This window comes from Sciurus carolinensis, chromosome 6 (assembly GCF_902686445.1).
Source record: "Sciurus carolinensis chromosome 6, mSciCar1.2, whole genome shotgun sequence".
NCBI classification, from domain to species: domain Eukaryota; kingdom Metazoa; phylum Chordata; class Mammalia; order Rodentia; family Sciuridae; genus Sciurus; species Sciurus carolinensis.
This window is the reverse complement of record NC_062218.1, coordinates 155,695,440-155,717,415: the sequence shown is the minus strand read 5'-3', so window position 1 is coordinate 155,717,415 and position 21,976 is coordinate 155,695,440. Positions and strand designations below refer to the sequence as shown.

Genomic DNA, 21,976 nt, shown 5'->3' with positions numbered 1-21,976 from the left:
TCCCCCGATGGCTCACAGATTCCAGCAGGTGCCCAGGTGGACCAACTCAAATCGTAGCTCATTAGCACAAAGGACTAGAAGTTTAGGGAAAGTGTGTGGTCAACAATGGTAATCTGGACTTCGGCAGGAGAGAGCGACCTTTCTCCCTTCCCTGCATCAAATGGCTGTTTGGGGCAGCGCGTCACCGTGTTACCATTACTGGTTAATACGACCGCAGACGGAAGATGCAGCTGTGGCCCTGGGAACAGGCTCCACAGTCAGGCTGAACATAATCCCTCATGTAATGAAAAACCTATTTCTATTTCTGAGGCCTCACTACTCTTCATACTGAAGAGCCTTGCGCCTGTCACACGTTTATTGAAGCTTATTACTCATCTAGGCAGCGGGGCCCAGTTAGTATTTGGAATTATATTTTAAATCGCAATTTTTCTATTATTTATTTTAGGATTCTAAGGCTCCGGTGGAAGCATGTCAGTGTTATTCTTGATGCGCATTCAAAGGCATTAAAGCCTCAAATCAAAATTCTTTTCTACGTGGAGAATCTTTATGCACATGTAGAAACCCTTCCGTCAAGACACCAGGGCAACCCCCGGAGCCGGAACCTGAGGCTCCTGTGTGATCACGTGACTCAGGGTAGAGCTTTCGAGTCTCCCCTTCAGCATTACAGTAATCTTTCCTGGGTCACCGACTTTAGTTCCCCGTCTCATATCATGCTCCTTTCTTTGGCTTTTGAAGATAAATGGATAGAGTCTCTCAGGATGCCAGGGACAGGGCCGTGAACAGATGGGCTAAAACTGTAGCCTTATCATCCAGTGAAAAAATAAGAACCAGTTTAATCTAAGTCAAAGGATTTTCTGAACTGACCATGAAGCCTGAGCTTCCATTTATTCATGAGGCCAGTGGTGAGCGTGTGGTTCTTTCTTGTTCTATAGAAGCCAGTGGAAGTTATCATTCTGTCTAGGTATTCCCAGAAACACACACACACACACACACACACACACACACACACACACGTATATAATACGTAGATACAAAATATTATATATAATCCATGCCACAGTTACTCAACGGGGACCTTTCCAGGAGTTTCCTCTCTCACGCTTGCTTTTCTTTTTCTGGTTGCACTAGCTTATTTTTCCCTCTGCACAATGTTCTCGGCCTTTTGGGTCTGCAACCAATGTGGCTATGGCACAAATGAAAAAAATCAGCCAAAATTTGACAGCGCTCTTGCCACCATATAAAGAATCCTTTCCATGTTTCTGCAGTTCACACCTAGTTACTCTTCCTAATGAGAGTCTCTCTCTATGTTTCCACCGGAAGGGGTTCCACACCAGATCTTAGAACAGAATGCCTGTTGTGTGTCCATCCTGGTAAGCCATCTTTGAAGGGCATGACAATGTCAAGAGCCAATTCGTTCCACTTTGGGTATCTTCTCATTTAGCTGGGTTTTTGGTTCTGTTGCTTTGTTTTGGATTGTGGGAGCCAGGGCAAGGTAAAATTTGGGGGTAGGGGTGACACCATAATACAGCGATAAAGAATTATGCAGCAGGAGCAAACTTAGCAAGGGCACCCAGACATGCAGTGATAAAAAGAGCTTAGGCTTGGCTTTTGGATGATCTCTGTATTATTAGTATTTCTTCATGTATTGACAGTATTCTCCCTGGGTGGGGTACGCGGTTTGCTTAATAAACCCCTTAGTCATACAAACACAACAGGCAATTCTTTTTTCTTTCTTCGAGATAGATTTAGTCACAGATCTTTCTGTTCGTTCCACTCTTCTATTTGCCTGACATTAAAGCAAGCCATCAGTATTTCATTACAATACGGCTATCACTTTAGGTCAGTTGACCTTTCTAAAAGGCTTAATTCCTGTCAGTTTGGAAGAGAAGAATAAAATGCTATGCAATCAGCATTCACATCCTCATGAAATAGAGACATTTTCTCCCAGACAGGGCAAGCCATGAGACCTTAAGAAGCACCCTCACCCCAATGACCTTCCAAAGAGAGCACTAACGCTGGAGGTAGTGCGGGGTGGGGTGGGGGAGACAAGAGTCCAGAAAGAGCTGCAGATCAACAGAGCAGTAAATATTTTAAAAAAGCACAAAAGGAAATTAACTGCATTGTCACTTCATATTATGTATGTGACTTTAAAAAATTAAACTCGATACAGGAGGATAAATCTGGACTTCCCCCAAGGATATATAAAGGTGCAATGTATAGAGTGGAGGGGAGGAGGGAACAGAAACAGTGACTTTCACATTCCTGCGGATGCAGACAAACATCGTGATTGAGTAAACCTTTGGAAGCAGGTGGAAGCTGGTATCAATTGTAAGACCAGACCACCCTGAATGTGTCTGACCTCATCTGCAAGTCAAACCAAGTCCACCAGTCAAATTATTTCGTTAAGATGTGAACAAATAGCCAGGCTTGGTGGGGTGGTGGTGCGAGCCTGTAATCCCAGTGATTTGGGGGATTGAGATGGGAGGATTGCAAGTTCAAGACCAGCCTTAGCAACTTAGTGAGTGAGGTCCTAAGCAACTCAGTGAGACCCTGTCTCAAAATAAAAAAAAAATAAAAAAGGTCTGGGAATGTAGCTCAGTGGTAAAGTGTTCTTGGGTTCAATCTCCAGCACTCACTCCCCCCGCAAGAAAAGTGAAAAAATTAAGGGGGAAATAAGAGGAAAGTTGGGTAATGATTGTTGAAGAATAGTTAGGAGAATCAGTTCCAGTGTTCTACAGCACAGCAGTGACTATAGTTTACAATGATTTATGATATGCTTTGTAAAGAACTAAAAGAGGGGAGTTCCAAGATAACCAGCATAACGAAATGACAAACTTAAGGAAGTAGAAATGCTCATTGCCTTGATTTGATCAAGACATACTGACATATGTCATACATACATACATACATATATGCATACATACATACGTGTATATTGAATTATCACAGTGCATCCCATAAATATGACTAATTATTAGGTACCTATTTAATTTTTTTAAAATAGAGAAATTAAAAAATGTTTTTGAGCAGAACATTCAGGGCAGGGTCTGTGGAGTAACCATGTGAGTGTGCACGCACCATTTCCATGTCTCCTCACAGGGGAGCTCACTCCTTCCCTTTATTCCACCTGTCCACCCCTCCGTCCCCACCAGCACCAGTCATGACCTGGGTAAGGAGTGAGCTGCTACAGGTTTGGACATATCCGCATCTGATCGAGACCAGAACTCACCCTCTGTGGATTGGGAGACTTTCCTAAAGGCTGAAAGTTCCTAAATCCACTGAATTTAATTAGGAGCTAAAATTGTAGGGTAACTTCAGATATCTTTTCCGGACCCTCCATTATGCCATGAAGACAAGCAAAAATAAAACAAAATACAAAAAACAAGCGGGCAGAGGATCTGCCATCAAATAATCCTCTTCCCTCATGTAGATTTTTGAACAGGATTGAAAAGAAGATACATATACTTGCTTTCTGGCCTCAGGGATCATTCCACTGACAACACATTTGAGATCTGAAACCTCCAACTTTCGATGGTCCCCTGGGAATCAACCACTACATTCATTCTTTCCACCTCTTACGTCATTTTTGGCAACGATTCTAGCTGAATTACACAGATATCAATTAGACACCATAGAAGATAAACCACCCCGAGTGCAGAAGGATTTTGTAGGATGAGTTATTTTTAGCGGCCCCCCTTCATAACATGTTGGAAATACAGATTGATGTTCAGCATTAGACACATTACTCTCATCTATTAGGCAAGAGCCTGCTGTGTCTATAAACACAATTTCTTTTATTGTGGTAGCTTTCCAGTTTATTTGGATAGATGCTGAGCTGTCCACTGTCATTTATCTAAGTAGTTCATGAGTGAATCAAAAAAGTTTAATGATATAAGATGAGGTGATGAGACACTGCCTTCAAGCCATTCTCAATAATTGCCTTTCATCTTATTATCTTGGTTGGACTTAGGGGTTCCAGAAATTGTGTGGAAGATTATAAGTAATTTGGTAGGCTGGGTGTCAGCACCCTCCCCATTCTTTGGTCTTGTAACTGGTCTGTACTTTGTCCTGCTTGCTGGACGGCATTGCACAGTTTGTATTGCTAGGATGTTTCTAATTTTTCTATTCCCAGAGTCTGAATCTTTTCCTTAGGTCTTACTTTCATTCTGTTATTTTTGGTACTAGTTCCTCTTTCTTTGGCCCTTGACTCTTCACTACTGTGGTCCCACGATGGGTAAGCTAATAACAGGGCAGCTTAAAAATTTTTTTTTCTTATAAGATTTACAGTTTTTATAGTAGATTTGGAAGGAGATAATGTTTTCATTTGACAAAAACATATGGGATAGAAATAGACACAAATGCCCTCGATTTCTTATTGCCTAATGGTTAGACCACTCTACCTTTCTAGGAGAGGAACTAAAAAGAGGACTGACAATTGATTCATACCAATGAGATGATAGAAAGCTTTTCAGTACAAGAACCTCTATTTCCTGATGGTCCTGGGGAAAATAAAACTCAGATGCCTTTTATAACCATTTTGTGCATGATTAGCACTGTGACTTCAATCATTTATGCAAAATATAACTTATCCCAGGAATTTTAAAGTTTCCCATTAACTATACTATTTTATGGGGTTGCTCTTTAGACTCTAGATCCAGGAAAAATGTTCAAGTAAAAATGTCCTAGATTCTGAGGTTGGTCAGCAGATTTTAGCACATCACATAACTGGCCAATCACATGGCAAAATACATCTTGCCCAATGGAAAAACATAAGCTTCATACACATAAGGCTATACATATAATTTTAATACAGTTTAAATTAATTAACATAAAATTAATAATACATAAAATTAACAAAGTTATAAGAATTCTTTTTTCTAAAGAAAAGAGAGTAACAGAATTCTCTTGAGATTTAGGAAGTCTGCATATCTTGTTATTAAAAGAAAATTTAAACACATATACTCTAAATTTAGCTAATGCCCCAGAAGTCTGTGTTGATCAAATTTGGGGCATAAGACAGACTTAAAACCAGTTTTGAAAATGCCTCTTATTTAAAGGCACCCTGAACTTCCTTGAGAGATGTCATTGTGTTTATTAAGGCCTGAAGAACAGGAGGCATTGAACATACTGCTACTTCCTTCTTCCTGTGGAATATAGGTGAGTCTTGTCTAAACTTCATTAATGTGACTTTGAAAGTGCTTGTGGTGTAATATAAGTAAGCAAACGGAGAGGATTGCATCATAACTGCAAAGGAAAAAGCAAGGTAATACGCCCTCTTCTCTAAAGAGCCCAGTCCCTGGGGAGAGCCGAACGTGTTTGCACAGTTTCCCACGAATGACCTAACTCAACTGAAAACCTATCCCAAGGGAAGGGCCTTCCCTCACAGCTTCAAAGAAAATCATGATGAAAGAAGTACAGAGATTGGAGGCAAAGCTTACTCCTCCCTTCTCATCTACAGCTTATTTTTTTAAAATAATGTGTCAGAAAGATGATCTATATTAAGTATCTCATAAATGTTTTTCTGGTTTCCAGAAGGGAGGACAATCGTTTTCAGCAAAGTTCTTTTCCTACCAGCATGTAATGTAGTGCTGTTATTTTCTCTGATACATTCCGATATTTACTTATTTATTTAAGGCCAGAAGGTGGATAATGTAAAAAACGATATGAATAGAACCTGCAATGGATAATCCTCCTTTTATAGTAATATTATATGTGTTAACAGAGTTGATGGACTGTTCTAATGCAGAGGACTTTATTACAAGATATCAATCTAATAAATGATTTCTTTGATAAGACGAGGGCTAGGGAAATCTTTTGGATGTCTGTTCTTGATAATCAAAATATGAATTTTCCATAGAGGAATTTTCACAGGAGAATGTGAAGAAGTCTGGCTTAAGGTGACCTTAAGAGAAACGCGTATGTTTTAGAAGTTTCCTTTGGGTCGAGTTTCTGTCATAGAAAGTTATACAGTGAAGCAGGGCATTACAGAGCACAAAAGATTCTGCGTGGCTTGTGTACATGGACCTAATTCACCATATAATAGTTCTTTTCTCTCTTTGGTGCTTTGTAGTGAATGCTTTCATTTCTCAGCACATCCTCATTTACAGAGAAACAGCCAACAGACTTTCAGATTTATGCCATTATTTTCTTCTTCACCTTGAACTCCAACTGAATTCCACTACACTTTTGAATTGCGAGTGCCAAATGGTGGCCGCCTGCCAGATGCAAACACTTCCTAGCTCCACCGAGAAAGTTCTCTCCATTTCAGGGAATCACAGATTCCTGCTAGCGGGCTCGAATGTGGTACTTGCACACCCCTCCCCGCAACTGTTCCATCGCCTAAGTGCTTTCTAACTTGGAAATGCAATTTGGGAACAGCAGCAATTACAACATCAGGGAATCAGAAACTTCCCTTTACATGGGGGAATAAGTGGAACTTAGAATCAGGGATTTGGGGTACTTGGAAAATATCTTCCGTAGAGGATCCAAGCCAGACCCAATCCTAATCAGCATGCATTAATTCAACAAATGTCTCCATTGCTTGTGACATGCTAGGGGATACAATGGTCCCAGAGTCTGGTTTATTCTTCTCATTGGACACAGTCTAGAAGTGTGATAGCTAACACAGTACTCACAATAGCTTTATTTAGCTGAGCTTCTACTGTGTGCCAGGTCTCATCATGTCCCAGTGATTCTAAGACTCATATTTTTTTTTTCATATTTTCACATCTGAATCTGAAATCAGAATTCACCTTACAACTGATGTGTCTTATGAGGGTTATGTGAGCATGAACCTACCTATTCACATGGTTATTTGAATCCTGGTGATCTGTCCCTCTCTCCCTCTCTTTTCAAACATACACAATAAAATTATAAATGCTAGGATATTACATCATAGTTTTAATTTATAGTTTTTCCCCTTAGGGATGCATATAATAATGGCACTTTTCATAAATGACTATACACTATATTTGAAGAAAAGTTGTACGTATCTATCATTTCAACGAACACTTTGAACCATCTTTACAAATTAGAAATTTTCCACATATTTTTGGATGAGAAACTAAGGTGCAGAGAGATTAAGTAATCACATGGGTTTTATGTGGAATATGGGTCAGAATTTGAACTAGGCCTCTCTGACACCCACATATCTGCTTGTCTGCTAACCAAGGCAGGGTGAGAACCCCTGAAATTGGGTTACAAATAAAATGTGGAATGAAGTCAACTTTATTGACAGCACATTAGAAACAGCACCCAGAATCTAAAACCAAGAAATAAACACAAAGAAATGAAAGAGCGAAAAGACTGAGGCCATGGGAAATGGGAAAACTGCCAGCGGAAGCTGAAGGGTCTCAGGCCTGGTGACCAACGTAAGGGGCCCCGTTTAAAAAAAAAGGTAGGTGCTGGTGTAGCTCAGTGGTTGAGTGTCTGCCCAGCATTGGTGAGGCCCTGGGTTCCATCCCCAGCACTGCTGAAACAAAACCAAAATCCAAACAGGTGTATGGAGAAGCTGACAAGGTCATGACCCCATCCTAGCATGACTTCCTGCCTGCTGACTGTAAAGAAATAATTATGCAGAGAACTCTAGGACCTGACCTCCAACAGTGCTTTGGAGGATAGTAGGAGGGGACTCCTCATGTGTTACTCCACACGTACTAGTGGAGGCACAAAGTCCTGGGCCTGTAGAAGGTGGCCACTTTGTTTCCTTATGGTCCTAGAGGCCTGTCAAGATGCCCTACAAAGTCAGGACCTGCAGCTGCTTCTCTGTTCTTCCCAGCATTTTCCCAGGAAGTAGGCAGGCCCTGCTTTGGCTGACTCCCTTGACCTCAGGCTGGGGTCTCCAGAAGGGCGACACAGGCAGCTCATCATAGCTATTGCCCATGCAGAAGCATTTCCAGTTCTACAATTATGCGAATGTGTGCTTATAAGAGGACACATCCTTTTCTGAAGCAGAATTCATCTTTGCTCAGTGTTAAACCTGCGGTACGAATGTTGCCATGTGGCTACTGGGTGATGGAGACCTAGCTAATGAACGAATTTATTGACTCTCCATAAACTGACAGACCCTCTAAAATCAGGTGTACAATGAGACAGCAGCCACACTGTCGAGTCTCATGGGCGTGGAAGCTCTGGCAGGAGGCATCACCAGGTTAAGAGTATATTAGCATATCTATCAGATAAAACATCTCCTACTCACTTCTGAACACATAATATAACTGGGTCTCCTGACTAACGTGTGGGTAGTTCATCTGCGGCCAGAGAGTTAGGTGGAAAAGTTATTTGCTGGACTGTTTTGAAGACTCATTAGTATTCTGCTCTTTAGATAACGGCAGGTAAATACACAACTTTTCATGCTGGAGGGGAAGTTTACCATCTCCCCGGAGAGTTCAAGGGCAGAGAGTTTGAATGAGGCCAGTGTTCCCCCCAGACTGTGCCCTCACTGAGGCTGCCAGGCAGGTATGTCACTCGCACTTTCTGTCACTTGCTTTACGTTTTCCCCAAACCTGCTCTGTTCTGTGAGATGAGAATACACAAAATAGCAGCTGAGAACGCAGGATTCATCAGCATGAGTCTCAACATATCAATTTTCAAGCACAGCAACTTTAAACACATGGTAGTCTCTTCGTTTCCATAGAAAATAATCTCTCATTGTTTTCAAAAGAAACTGAAAGCACCCCAAATTACCACACTCTTAACTTCCTGACATGTTGACGGCCGTGTGCTACACAGATCAAAGTCAGGGTGGCAGAAGACAGAGCGCTGAGCAGCTTACTTAAAACATAGTATTTCAGATTTGGCAGGAATTACTGTACTGAAGAAAGACAAGGTGACTTTCTTAGACATATATATGTATTTTAGTTTGGCAGAGATCTGAAGAGCTAAAAACTAATTTGCGATGACATAAATGCTCTTATCCTTCTCTCTGCCCCCTTCCCTTCCCTACCACATGGAGACCCTTAGAGAGAAGCTCAGGACAGGTTACCCATTGTTTCTGACTCAGGGGTGACAGTCTGAGCTCTGGTCAGTGAGCTGCTTCTCACCTTAGAAGTTCTAGGAGGAGTTGGACTTACTCAGACCTCGGAAGCATCTTTCTTCCCTGAGGTGGGGTAGCCCTGTTAAAACTTCCATGCCTTTTAAGGAAATGAGATCTGGTTCAATGCTAACCTGAGAAGACGAGGCAACAATGTCATTCAGTGGCCTTGGAGTATCACAACCTGTTGGAAAACCTCAATGAAGGTAGTATGAGGTGTGGAAGAGGTTGCAAAAGCAGGTAATGAATTTGCAGAGGAACCCAGGGTAGCCAAGTTTGAGGACCATTCACTATGTGGCAAAATGGCTACACCATGGTTTCATGCTATCTAGTTACAGCTATGCTATCAGGAGGGAACAGTTCATCCTGCAGAAAGACTTTAACTAGAGAGAAATGTGGCTTGCTTTTCTTACTTTTTGGTTTGGGCCATAAAGTCAGATGCAATTATTTATTACAAAAGAGGATGTCAGTATTAGAAAACACCAACCGCTTGCTTCAGTTTTAGAGGACATATGGTTGGACTCTTAGCAGAAAGCAATGTTTTCAGGAAGGTGCAAAGACCCTAAAAAGGCGTTCTAAGGAAATGAGCAGTGATAGAATCACAGGGGTTGACAGCTATGGCCTTATGAACCAAATCCAGTTTGCCACCTGTTTTATATGGCACATGACCTAAGGGATCTGAAAAAGATCAAGGGAAGCATATTTTATGGTAGATGAAAATTACATAAAATTCATATTCCAGTGTCCATAATTAAAGTCCTAACTGTCTGTTTACATATTCCTATGGCTGCATTTGAGTCACCATGGCAGAGTGGGGTGGACATGACAGATTGCCTGTCCCACTGAGTACAGAGATTCTACTATCTGGCTTTTAATAGAAAAAGTTTGCTGAGCCCTATAACAAGATTTTGGGGAAGGCAGACAGGTTGGAGATGGAGAAGGAGGTAGGATTTCTCTCTACTGTGGTAGTAGCTGATTGGGAAGAATAGGAAGCAACAATTCTTGTGTCAATGAGGACAGGACCAGATAAATCAACACTCCAAAAGGACCCACTGAGGTTTCATACGATATTTGAGAAACCAGCCAGCTGCGATCTTCAGGAAATAATGAAGGAATTGTAAGCTGGGTATCAGGAGACCAGAGAGACTGAGTTTAGAGATCTGGGGATCTTCTCTTGGTTCCGCAACTAACTAACCACCTGGCTAGATGCTCCGGGTCTCCACATCAATGCTAAGGCAAAGGATGGTCATATACCAACTTTATTTTCTACTTAGAGTGTATATTGGTGACTGGGTTTTTGGTTCAAATGGAAGAATTATATAAAAGTGATTTAAATGGAAACACTTCGAATTGAAAGTAGGGAGAAGGTCCTATCTACAGATACAAACAGTACACTCAACATAAAGCAGGGGAGAAAATCTACCTGGTTATATAATCCAGAAATGTAGGGTTATGACCTGTGGCGCTGCAGGTGACGACAGAGCTTGAACTGCCAGGGAAGAAAGACAGCTTCCCGAGAGAACGCGCTCTTGCGTTCCCTTCAAATTCCCCTGAACCCCTGTGCTCTGGGAGTTGCTGGGACCAGGGGCTGTGACATGCATGTGGTCCCCAGGGGGTTCACACAGCTTTTCAGAGTATTTTATTCTGGGGTGTTTTATACACTGGAAGAATCTGGCAGAGAGAGGACCTAATGGAAGAGCGTATGGTTGAAGTCCTCTCACCCCAGTTGCACGAGCAGGACTAGGGAATCTTTCCCAAGTGGGTGAGGCCCGTGTCTTCTGATTTGCACAGAGGCTGCCATTCTGCTTTGACACCCACCCTCCAGCCCGACCACAGAGAACTTGTCATGGGGCTGAGCTATTCCAAATTGCTCGCTTCTGAAAAGCCTTCTCTCTACGGGTTTGAACATGCAAGGAAGATAATTTGATGTATTTGTCACAGTGCCTGGCAGAGCTGAACCCACTGCCTGTCCATAAATGTCCTGAGGCGGATGCTTCAATTTCAGGACCTGTCATGTTCTCGTGGAACATGGAGTCATGTGTGAACCAGAATGGACTCGGGTCTTCAAAGCTCCGGTCTCGTGAACAGAGGAGTCTTGGTTTTCACGTTGCCCTTCTGTCCTTCCCCAGTATCTTGTTTTCTTAGGTAGACACAGTGACTAGTGCTCCCAACAGCACTTTCCTCTGTGTTTGCAATGCACTGTTTATGCCCCTGCAGCTTTGTAATTAATAATATACTGCTTTTCATCTTCAAAGTGATTTATACACATTAATTAATCCTCACCACACTTCAGAGTTTCTGCACGCAAATAATCATCATGCCCCTGTGCTGCAAGAAACCTAGACTTAGGAGCAAATGACTTCACCAGGCTAAGGAGAAAGGCATTGCAGGGACCCAGATCAGCACTGAAGATCCTGACCCCTCACCTGGCTTGCAGGCAGGCCTGTGCTCACCTCTGGAGAGGAGCTGAGACAGTCCTGCACCCCCACATTCACTGTGGGGTAAACTGGCCCATGACATCATTCGTTTTGAGTCATAAACTATTTTTCAATACTCCAGGGTCAAAGCATAATCTTACCTAAAGCACACATAACAGGAAGTGATGGATTATAAACTAATAAACCATCTAAGATGCTCAGGTCCAGCTTCCAGTAGCCTCCAGACTGAGGATAAGTATGTTTTTTAATCCATCATTTACCAGTTATACACCTGATTAAAACATTAAACTTGCACTATACAGTTTCCCATTCATATGACTGCCTTTACAGAAAGCTATTATATTTTAACTATCAAGCTCAATAAATCAGGCCGAAGCCATCTACTCCCTCCCCCAAGGGGAGCTGGAGAGATACTGGGGATGCTATTGGCAGCAGCAGACAGGGCCTCAGTTTCTATATTGGGGCTCCCCCTGAGGCCCACTGGCCCAGCAGAACATTAAGCCTGAGAAGTGAGCACATGGCCCTTTTTGAATTGTCTGACATAAAACCAGATCATGGAAAGACCCCGAAGGCACGCTGAATTTGCTCCCTCCAAGGCCCTGAACAGCTACCTGGGGAATCACACAAAACTGCCTCTAACAACGCAAACGATTCTAATCAAGTGATTGAGGGGGCTGCAGACGTCCTTCCCCCTCAGGTCAACCCATGACCCCACACTTGGTCAAGAGCTAAGTGAGAAGCAGACGTGACTCGAAGTCAGGGGTTCTGGGGTGGCAGAGCTCAGTCCCCACATAGAACCGAGGTTCAGAGACTGCGGCTTTCACCAAGACCAGGCAAGTACAGCCCCTTGGGTTGGACTGTCTTCTCTCTCTTTTGGAGGACATTCCTGAGAAACTTAACCATAAGGGATTTAAATGCTTATTTTTTCCATATTAAGACAAGCACAGCTGTATTATAAAAGAGAGCGAAAAATGTACATCAGTTTTTGGCTTCTGCAGGTCTCCATTAGGCCAAGCCCCAGATTTCTGAGGATGCACAGTTACATTCCTTTGCCATCAGGCGAACTTAGGTGGAATGGACTGGAAAGTTCTGCACCAGTTTCTTTCTCTGGCAGGCAGCAGGCTGGGCTGCTGGGGATGAAGGAAGTGCATGATTCCCAGCTCCCTGCTGAGCGAGAGGCAAGGCCTGCACAGTCATGCTGCCTCCAGCCCTGTCTCCTAAGTGGGAGGAGTCTGAGCATGCATGTTGAGAACCGTTTTGGAGTCAGCCTCTTTGAGCTGGTGTTTTATAGGTTTGCTTTGCACCCTGGCACAGCCAAACCGGGGAGCTCGTAGCTCATAGCTGCCCTGAAACCAAGCCAGAACCATTGAGTGTTTCAAATAAACTCGAGCAAACGTCACCATGGCCCCTGCCTGGGCCAGGAGATGTGCCGTTGGCAAGCGCAGCTGACAGAGCAGCAGCACTGGGGCTCTTTGTCAGGGCCAGGAGCTGCCAGCAGGCTCTGTGTCCAGCCCGGGATGCTCATATGCACGTGGCACTCTGCCCCTCGGTTCTCAGCATCTGCTGCTTTCTGTGGTTGCATGGATACACCCCACGGATGCAAACCAATATCCCTGGCACGGGAAGAAGAGTGCCCCAGCAACTGCATGATCTGCCACCCTAACTCACACACTGAGTCACCAGGAATGTGGCTGCCATGAGACGTGCATGGCGAGAGGAGAGTTGAAGCTAAGGGGACAGGGATGTGGGCAAGGTCAACTGAGTGACTTGATTCTGTACAGAGACCTGGGTGCGTGTCTGGCCTCTCCATCTTATTTCTGTTCCACAGCTCTGAAAATAAGCGAGCTAGTTTGCCTTTCACTTGGATCGAGCTGTTCTCAGGCTGGGCATACCAACCCCTATTCTCCTCCTGTCCAGTTTTTGGGTAAAGTCAATCAACACACGTGTGCATGCATGTCAGAGCACAGACCAGGGATAAAATTCAGTGACAGAGAAGGCTAGGAGGCTACTTTGGGAGTGAGGAATGCGTTTGCAGGACAACTCTCATTTCATCGCCAAGAAAGGAAACAGCGAGGGTACTTAATGTCCCTTCTGATAAATGCCATTTGAATCATGAAGGAGAAACTCATCAGATCTAAGTGGAGCCCAGGAGGGAAGAATCACCCCCATCTGTCACTCATCCCTGCGCCTGTTAGAAGCCAACAAGTGAACTGGACAGACCACAGAGGTCCCCTGGAGGCACAAGTCCGCAGCCTCTCCCCCACCTTCTCACCACCAGGAAAGGCGAACGAGGCTGCCTCGACTTACCTATGAAATACGCCAGCAAAATGGCCAGGAGGAGGGCAGCGGCAATGGCAGACAGGGCGGCGCATTTCCAGCTGCAGTACTTGGAGGGCTTCTTGAGCTTGAAGGCCTTCCTGGAGAAGGTATTCCTGGGCAGCAGGCGGGGCGGGGGTGTGTAAACGGTTCCTGAGGTCAGGGGGTATCCTGGAGAGGAGCTGCTAAACAGGGGGGTGCTTCCCGAGGAGGTCTTAAAGAGGAAGTGCCTGCCAGGAAAAGGGAGAGAGTCAGCGAGGCCGACGGCTGGCGCAGGAGTTCTCCTCGCCCTGATTCACGGGATCCTAGCCCTGCGCTCACCAGCTACCCCGCCTGACCGGCCAACCTCACCCTGGGCAGTGAGTGACGTGGGTGGTCTGCAGACCTGCCTGATTCCACATTTCCAGACAGGCATCGAGATTACGGTGTCCACATCAACCTTGCAAAGCAATCAAAGCAAATCCGAAAAGTGAATAATTGTCTCTCACTTAGAAATGATGATGATGACGACAATGCTGAGTGCTATCACATCCTAGATGCCGACTATTGGAAGGTACTTGAAATACACTGTCACCAGGGTTTGCAAACTAAATACTATCCAGCAAGAGTCCTGACTTTCCGTAAAATCCGTGCTGTTAAATATCACCCTAAACTTTCTCTTTCCACTCTTGCTCTTCTGTCTTTCAATCTTGCTCAGCTGCAGTTCTATGATTTCAAAATGTTCATGTAGGTATTGCCTTTTCCTCTCTATTTTCAGCAGATGCAGTTCTGTTTATTGACCATGTACATCATGTCATTTGCCATGTTAAATGTCTCACTTGCAACCACGCCACCCTCCAACCTGACGAGGGGGTACTGTTACCACCCCAGCATTCCAGATGAGAAATGGAAGCCCGGGGAGAGCAAACTCAGGCTCTGCTCTGCCTGGATCATTTTCCGATTTTTCTAGGAAAGTTCTATATATATCTATGGCACCACAGTGCCCTTGCACATGGGGCTTGCCAGGTTTTCCCAGTGGGATTCTGAGGCAAAATCACTCTTCTTACAAACGTTTTGTATCTTGGCTGGCTTAAGCCTGGAAAGTATTTTAATCTTTACAGAGATTAAGCAAGCCTGGTCTGATTGAGAATCATGTCAGAAAATGAGAACCTGATTAGTGAATTGTTTAATGTAGCCAATGCTAAAATAAACAACCAATATTTAGACTTTATTTGTACTATAAGCGTATGCAAGGATCAAAATAGATCCCAGAAGCTTGGAGTCCTTGTCCAATCGCTCTCTCAATGCCACCCATTAAAAACGTCTTGTTAGAAGCAGAGGCAGAGACATGGTGTTCAAGACGGTCCCTAGCCGTGCTGTTCATGCATAAGTGAGTTCACTTCTGTGATCCACCACTGCTCGGGGATCCCCCTACTCCTCGCCTGCAGAGCCGGGGGACCAAGAGCAGAAGAACTCAGGTGATACACAGGTCACGTAGGAAGAATTGCTCACCAAGATTTCTCATGGCAAGTGCTCCGTCCAGCACTTATGATTAATTCTTCAGAGCGACGTAAGAAGTCTGAATTGTGAGTTGTAATTTAAAGCTGGACAAATGTCGAACCCACACCTCAAGAGCTTCCAAATCACCAAATAACAGCCCACTGCCTGATAATGCAGCCGGAAGACGGGCACAGCAGAAAGCTCAGGGTCTGGACAAACTCTGGGAATGGGTATAGAATCCCATCAAATTCATTTCTTGGACCATTCTTTAGGAGTGGATCATAAACATAAGAAATGAAATGAAAACAAAGGAATTGAAAGGTCTCACCGGGAATCATGTCTAAGAGTTTAAAAATACAGAGAAACCAACTCTCACCCCTCCAGGGTCCCACCCATATCTACGGCTTCAGTCCTCACTGATACATCTGAAGTCTCCGGTCTCCATTTCTGACTTGACCTTCTCCTGGACCTCCAGACCCACATTCAGGTTGTGCATAGCATGGTCCACGTTCCAAGTCACAATCAAACTCAGATCAGTCTCCTCCTCCTCCTGGCTCCTGGCACTTCCAGTGACATAGGAAACACCTCCCTTCTCCCATCCAACAGGTAAAAGAATCCTATCAACCTCTCCCACCAATCCTCCCCTTTAACTTCCTGCTTTTCTTTTTCCCAAACCACAAATGCCACTGTGCTCTGGCTTACAAGTCCCTGCTCACCAGCCAGAGCCTGAAAGAGGACACCCAAATTTCAATATGGGACTAGATGTCCACAGTCATGACCGACTTTCCACCATCGTCTCTAACCTCAGGCTCCCAACTCCAACCACACCAGAAGACGCACCCTCGCAAGCCTGTCCGTGCTGCTGCATCTCTGTAAATGCTATGGAAAACTCTTCCCAGTGGCTTTTACTGTCCCTGCCCACTGAAGCCACCCCAGCCAGCTCCAACTCACCGTCCAGCTACCTGCCTGGGAAACCCGTTCCAACATCCCTCCACTGCCTTGAGCACTGAGTTTATTCATATGCTGGGGGAGGTAACCGTAAGTGTGCCTTTTTAAAATGTTCTCCCTCAGCTAGAATGTCAACTTCTGGGCACCGATACTGGTAGATGCTACTTTTGATATCTTCAGAGTCTAAACATTAGTGCCTGGACAGCAGTCTTATTTGTGGACAGAATAAATAAAACAAAAATAGGAATGTTTCAGCAAGATGAGAGAAATGAAATGAAGATGTTCAAGCCAACTTGAGAGCTGTTTCTAACACACTCGTTTATGAGAAAAGTGGAAAGACGTGATTGCTCTATCTTACATGAGATTGCTTTATGAGATCCTAAAATCATTCCCTTGATAATTCAGCCTATTTCCCAAACTTCCTTCTAAAAAGGACGTCATATCATATTACATATCATCAGCCTCTCTCCCCGTCATTCCCCCAAAGGCTTCCAATACCATTAGAATGAAATCAAAAGTGTTTCTCATGGTCTTCAACACTCCATGTGATCTGCCCCCAGGTTGCCTTCCCAATGAATCTTTTAACATTCTTAGCCTCCCTTGTTCCATCTGTCACACTATCCTTTTGCTAGTCTTCATCATCTCAGGTCATCCTGCCTCAGGGCCTTAGCACATGCTGTTCCCTCTGCCCAGAAATATCTGCACAGCTGGGGCTGGGTTGTGGCTCAGTGGCAGAGTGTTTGCCTAGCATGTTGAGGCACTGGGTTTGAGTCTTAGCACCACAAATAAGTGAATGAATAAAATAAAGATCTATCAACATCTAAAATTCTTTTTTAATTTTTAAATTTTATTTGTTCTAATTAGTTGTCCATGACAGTAGAATGCATTTATACATTTTGATAGATCATACACAAATAGAGTGTAATCTCTCATTTTTCTGATTATACACACTGTAGGATCACATCGGTCATGCAGTCATATATGTCCATGAGGTAATAATGTCTGTTTCACTCTGTCATTCCTTCCCCCATACCCCTTCCCCTCCCTTCACTCCCCTCTACCTAATATAAAGTAACTCTATTCTTCCCTATTTCCTGTCCCTTATTGTGAGTTAGCCTCTGCATATGAGAGTAAACATTCAGCCTTTGGTTTTTTGGGGACTGGAGTTTATCACTTAGCATGATATTCTTCAGTTCCATCCATTTACCAGCAAATGCCAGAATTTCATTCTTCTTTAAAGCCAAGTAATATTCCACTGTACATATATACCACATTTTATTTATCCACTCATCTATTGAAGGGCATGTAGGTTGGTTTCATAGTTTAGCTATTGTGAATTGAGCTGCTATAAATATTGATGTGGCAGTGTCACTGTAGTATAAACTTTTGGGTATAAACCGAGGAGTGGGATAGCTGGGTCAAATGGTGGCTCCATTCCAAGTTTTCTGAGGACTCTCCATACTGCTTTCCATAGCCTGTTGCTCTATGCCACTCAACTCAGCTCCACTATTACTTTCCCAGAGAGATCTTCCCTAGCCCCTTTTATTCACTGTTACTCTTTTAACCAACATAACTGCCTTTGTTTATCTTTGTTAAATGATATATATGTATATGTATATATATGTATATTATTTACTGCTTATCTCCATTATTAGAGCTGAATTTCTATAAAGTTTTAAATAATGAGGTGTTTTGTCTGATTTGTTCAATGCTGAAATCTCACATCCACAACAAACATGCAGTAGGCACTTGATGAATCTCTGATGAAATGGACTTACAACCTTTTCCATGGTTAACATATACTACCAGGATAGTACTGTGAGCATTTCAAAATGTTAAAATCAAGGTTCCTCCAGATCGTGCGCCCCAAATGCCTGCTCTAGCAACCCTTGAGTGCTCCGTTATAAAAGGACAAATTCGGCTGGTTGTGGGGGCGCACACCTGTAATCCCAGCTGCTCGGGAGGCTGAGGTAGGAGAATCCCAAGTAACAGATGAGGCTGGGCAACTATGAGAACCTGTCTCAAAATACAATAAAAAAGGGCTGGAAATATAGCTTAGTTACAGAGCACCACCTGCCCAGCACGGGGCGATTCTGAGATCAATTCCCAGCACAAAACAACAACAAAACAAATTCCTGGATATGGGAATGGAGTCTACTAGTGTATGGTCAATAAGGTCTCTAGGTAATTCTATTGCCCAATAGAGTTCAAGAAACTCTTTTTTTTTTTTTTTTTTTTTTTTGCTAAATTGTTAGTAGGTATCTTTAAAAATTTTTTTTCTTATTTTTTAGTTGTATTTGGACACAATACCTTTATTTATTTTTCTCTGGTGCTGAGGATGGAACCCGGTGCCTCACATATGAACCACAACCCCAGCCCCAGTAGGTATCTTTTTTTAAACCTAAGTTTTGAACTCAGATGTCTTGAGTGAAGTATTACAAAGTCTCCAACTTACTTTCAAATAATTCGGCAAACAGATCTGTATCTGTCTATAGAGTCCATAAGGCAAATGTGATACAGTGACAGCAATTGCTGCAACTAGGTGGCTATTCTTTCATTGCGTTGTTCTTCCAACTTCTCTGAAAGAGTTGGAAAAAAAATGCGAGCTTTGATTCATCCAAGGATTGCAGTCACACACTGAAGGAAAAGTACAAAATGGAATAAAATAAAGGCCCGCAGGCAGTGGTCTGACCAAATGGTCACAGGGAGGACGCAGAAGGCGTAGGAGATTTCTCCTGATTTTTCCATGAACTGGCTGTGAAGACAGCTTTCCCCGAGGGGCTGCTCAATGTGTTCCCAGGAATCATTTGTACTAACCCCAACTCAACAACCCAGCAGTGGGTCATGGAAGTAGCTCGGCTCAGGACTCCGGCGTCAGCAAAAATGTGTAGTTTCCAAATGCACTTGACATTTTTCAAGCACAACTCGATTGCTCTCAGAATTGGCCACTTGTGCCTCAGAAAGGAAAGGCAAATGAGGGGCCCCGAAGTGCTGTCCTTGGAGTTTGCTAACACTTCAAGAGATCCAGAAAAACCAGCGCTTGATTTTTTACAGAAAATAAAAGAGGAGCTTGAGGGCCTCTTACCCTCCTTAGCCACACGGGGATTGGGGTGTAAATCCAGCACCAGATCCTCAGCTGGGCACGGTGAGGGGCTCAGAATTGCTGAGGCTGAGAGAGGATCGAGCTGGACTCTGGATCCTGGGACATGGTGAGTTCCTCACATCATCATCCCACCTAAAGGATCAATCTCTGTGGTCAATGTCATGGACTTTACCCTTTAATACAAACTGAGAGAGCCTTCCCGACGTGCTCTCTGGTGCTTCACACAGGATAGCCCAGGGGTGCGGCGGAGGCAGAATCTTGGTAAACCAGGCTTCTGCTCCAAATTGGCTTAGAAAATTAAGTGTGTACGTTAAACAGCCATGGAGGATTTTAAAAGGCAGCCTAACAAATGAAAAACTCAGGCAGAGCATCCAGGCAAGAAGGGCCCCACCAATTTCAAGTGCTGTGAATTTTTATTTAATTCTCATGATACAGAAGGAGCTTGAGTAATCTACAGTGGAGCTAGGCAAAGCCGGGGCTGTCCATCTGAGCACCCAACAAGGGATTTCTTGTCCTTCCTTTCTTCCTTTCCTTTGTCAATTTCAAGTAAGCTCAGTCATTAACCTCAAACTCCACCAAAGCGAAAAAAACAAATGCATAAACTCCTTTAACATCAAGTTCCATTTTCCAGCTTGCAACCAACCAGTGGGATCCTAAGAAGAGGTTTCCCTATTTCCTGTGGGTTTGGCTTTATTCCCAGGGGGAAATCCCAGCAGGGCAGCAAAACAGAAATGTACTACACAAATAACGGAGCTGCCTCCACTCCAAAGGTCAAGGCTCTTCCTCCCTGTGTTCCCGCTCCTTTCTCTTCCCTCTCTGTCCCACTGTCTCCTCACTTGGACATTCAGCTAACCGGGATAACTATGACTGACAGCAGATGTGTCGCTCTGCTCCGCTCTCCAAGTCTGGAGCAGCAAGTGCTTCTGGGAGCCCAGCAAAATTCTTCCATGGTTTGGACACTACGCCAGGCACCCAAGAGCAGCTCTGGCTCCATCAGGTATCCCGGGTGTAGACTGTTGTTTGACTGAGAAAATGGACCTCCCTGGCAAATCATCTCACAGGTGTTCACAGATGTGGATGCAAATATTGATACGCTCCCCATTAAGCCCTAAGATATTTCTCATATCATATGGGCAGTGGCTGAAATTTGATAAAAAGCCAGAGAAAGGCTAAAGGCAGAAGCACGGCGGGAGTGGGGGTGGGGTGCCCAGCCAGGGAGCTCAGGTCTGCTCCAGAAACCGAGAGTCCACTGCACGCGCTGGTCCAGACCATGCCCTTTGAAGCATCAGGTTTATTGTCTCTAAAGGAGTAAGTTTTAAAAAGAGGCAGTCCATAAAGGGTACTGTAGCATGTAAAGTTACTGTAATTAGGTTCTCAGGAGTTATAATAAAACATCTAGCTGGAAAGAGGTTAAGTAACCACTATACCTTCTCCTCCATTATTATACTCTCCAATTGAGAAGAAATGGGTGGCCAAGGGAAAATTTCATGGGGAGGTGATAGAGATAGAAATAGACAGAGATAGATAGATAGAGAGAGACAGACAGAGACAGAGACAGACAGACAGAGGTGGGGCATGGGGAAAAAGAGAAGAGTGAAAAAATACACAGGGAAGAGATGGAAAAAGACGGTATTGGATGCTGTTCAGCCCAACCAAACCAGAAGAGCAAAACTAGGTAATCTTTTAAGTGTTCTTTCTTTTCCTTTCGCAAATGTAAAGTGCACATATTATTTTTTTTTCTCTTCCTCTACCCAGAATGCTTGCTTGCTTTTTTTTTTGTTTTTTGTAAACAAATGGGATACATGTTGTTTCTCCATTTGTACATGGAGTCAAGGCATACCATTTGCATAATCATGAATTTACATAGGGTAATGTTGTTTGATTCATTCTGTTATTTTTTTCCTCCCCCCACCCCTCCCACCATAAAGTGCACATATTATTAAAAAATCAAATATCTACATTAAAAAAGAAGGAAGCAGCTGGGCATGGGTATGGTGGCTCATGCTTGTAATCCCAGCCAAATGGGAGGCTGAGGCAGGAGGATGGCAAATTTGAGGCCAGCCGGGGCAAGTCAGTGAGATTGTCTCAAAATAAAAAAATAAAAAAGGGATCGGTGATGAACCTCAGTGGTAAAGCAACCCCAGATTCAATCCCGAGTACTTTAAAAAGAAAGTATAGTTTATACTTTTGAGAAATAAACTGATAAGCATTTGATGTTTACAATCAGAATCTTTAATACCCAGAAGCATTCCTTTATTATCACTAATTTAATTGTTTTAAAAATAAATAGGATCATGCCAAGGAGACAGGTATAAGCTTGCTATTTGAATTCAAGACAACCAAGGGTTGAACTGCAGCTCCCAGACTTATCACTGTGTGACCTTGGCAAGTCACTTCATCTCTCCAGGAGACAGTGAAAGTAGCTCCTTCATGAGCTTGTTGAGGCCCTGGATGAGCTTATCCCTGTGAAACGCTAGCATTGGGACTGACGTTCCGGGAACAGTCGATGAACGTCTATTAATTGTTGGAGGACAGGAACCTTGTGCATCTTCTCTTTGCTAAGTCTCTGTGACCTAGCATGGCGCCTCAGTTCATTTAAAATATTTGTTGAACGAACGCGATCTCATTAACACAATGGCGTCGCGCTGCAGACACCTCTGC

General features: G+C 43.7%; 1 protein-coding gene across 9 annotated transcripts in view; it reads right to left on the bottom strand.

Moving 5' to 3' along the window:
• Positions 1-21,976, bottom strand: part of Tenm2 (teneurin transmembrane protein 2) — a 621,032-nt gene that overhangs the window by 220,624 nt on the left and 378,432 nt on the right. For all 9 annotated transcript variants that reach the window (XM_047555832.1, XM_047555823.1, XM_047555824.1 and 6 more), the window contains one exon: positions 13,777-14,015. In XM_047555832.1, the coding sequence (XP_047411788.1) occupies positions 13,777-14,015 (239 nt within the window). The remainder of the gene's footprint in view (positions 1-13,776; positions 14,016-21,976) is intronic.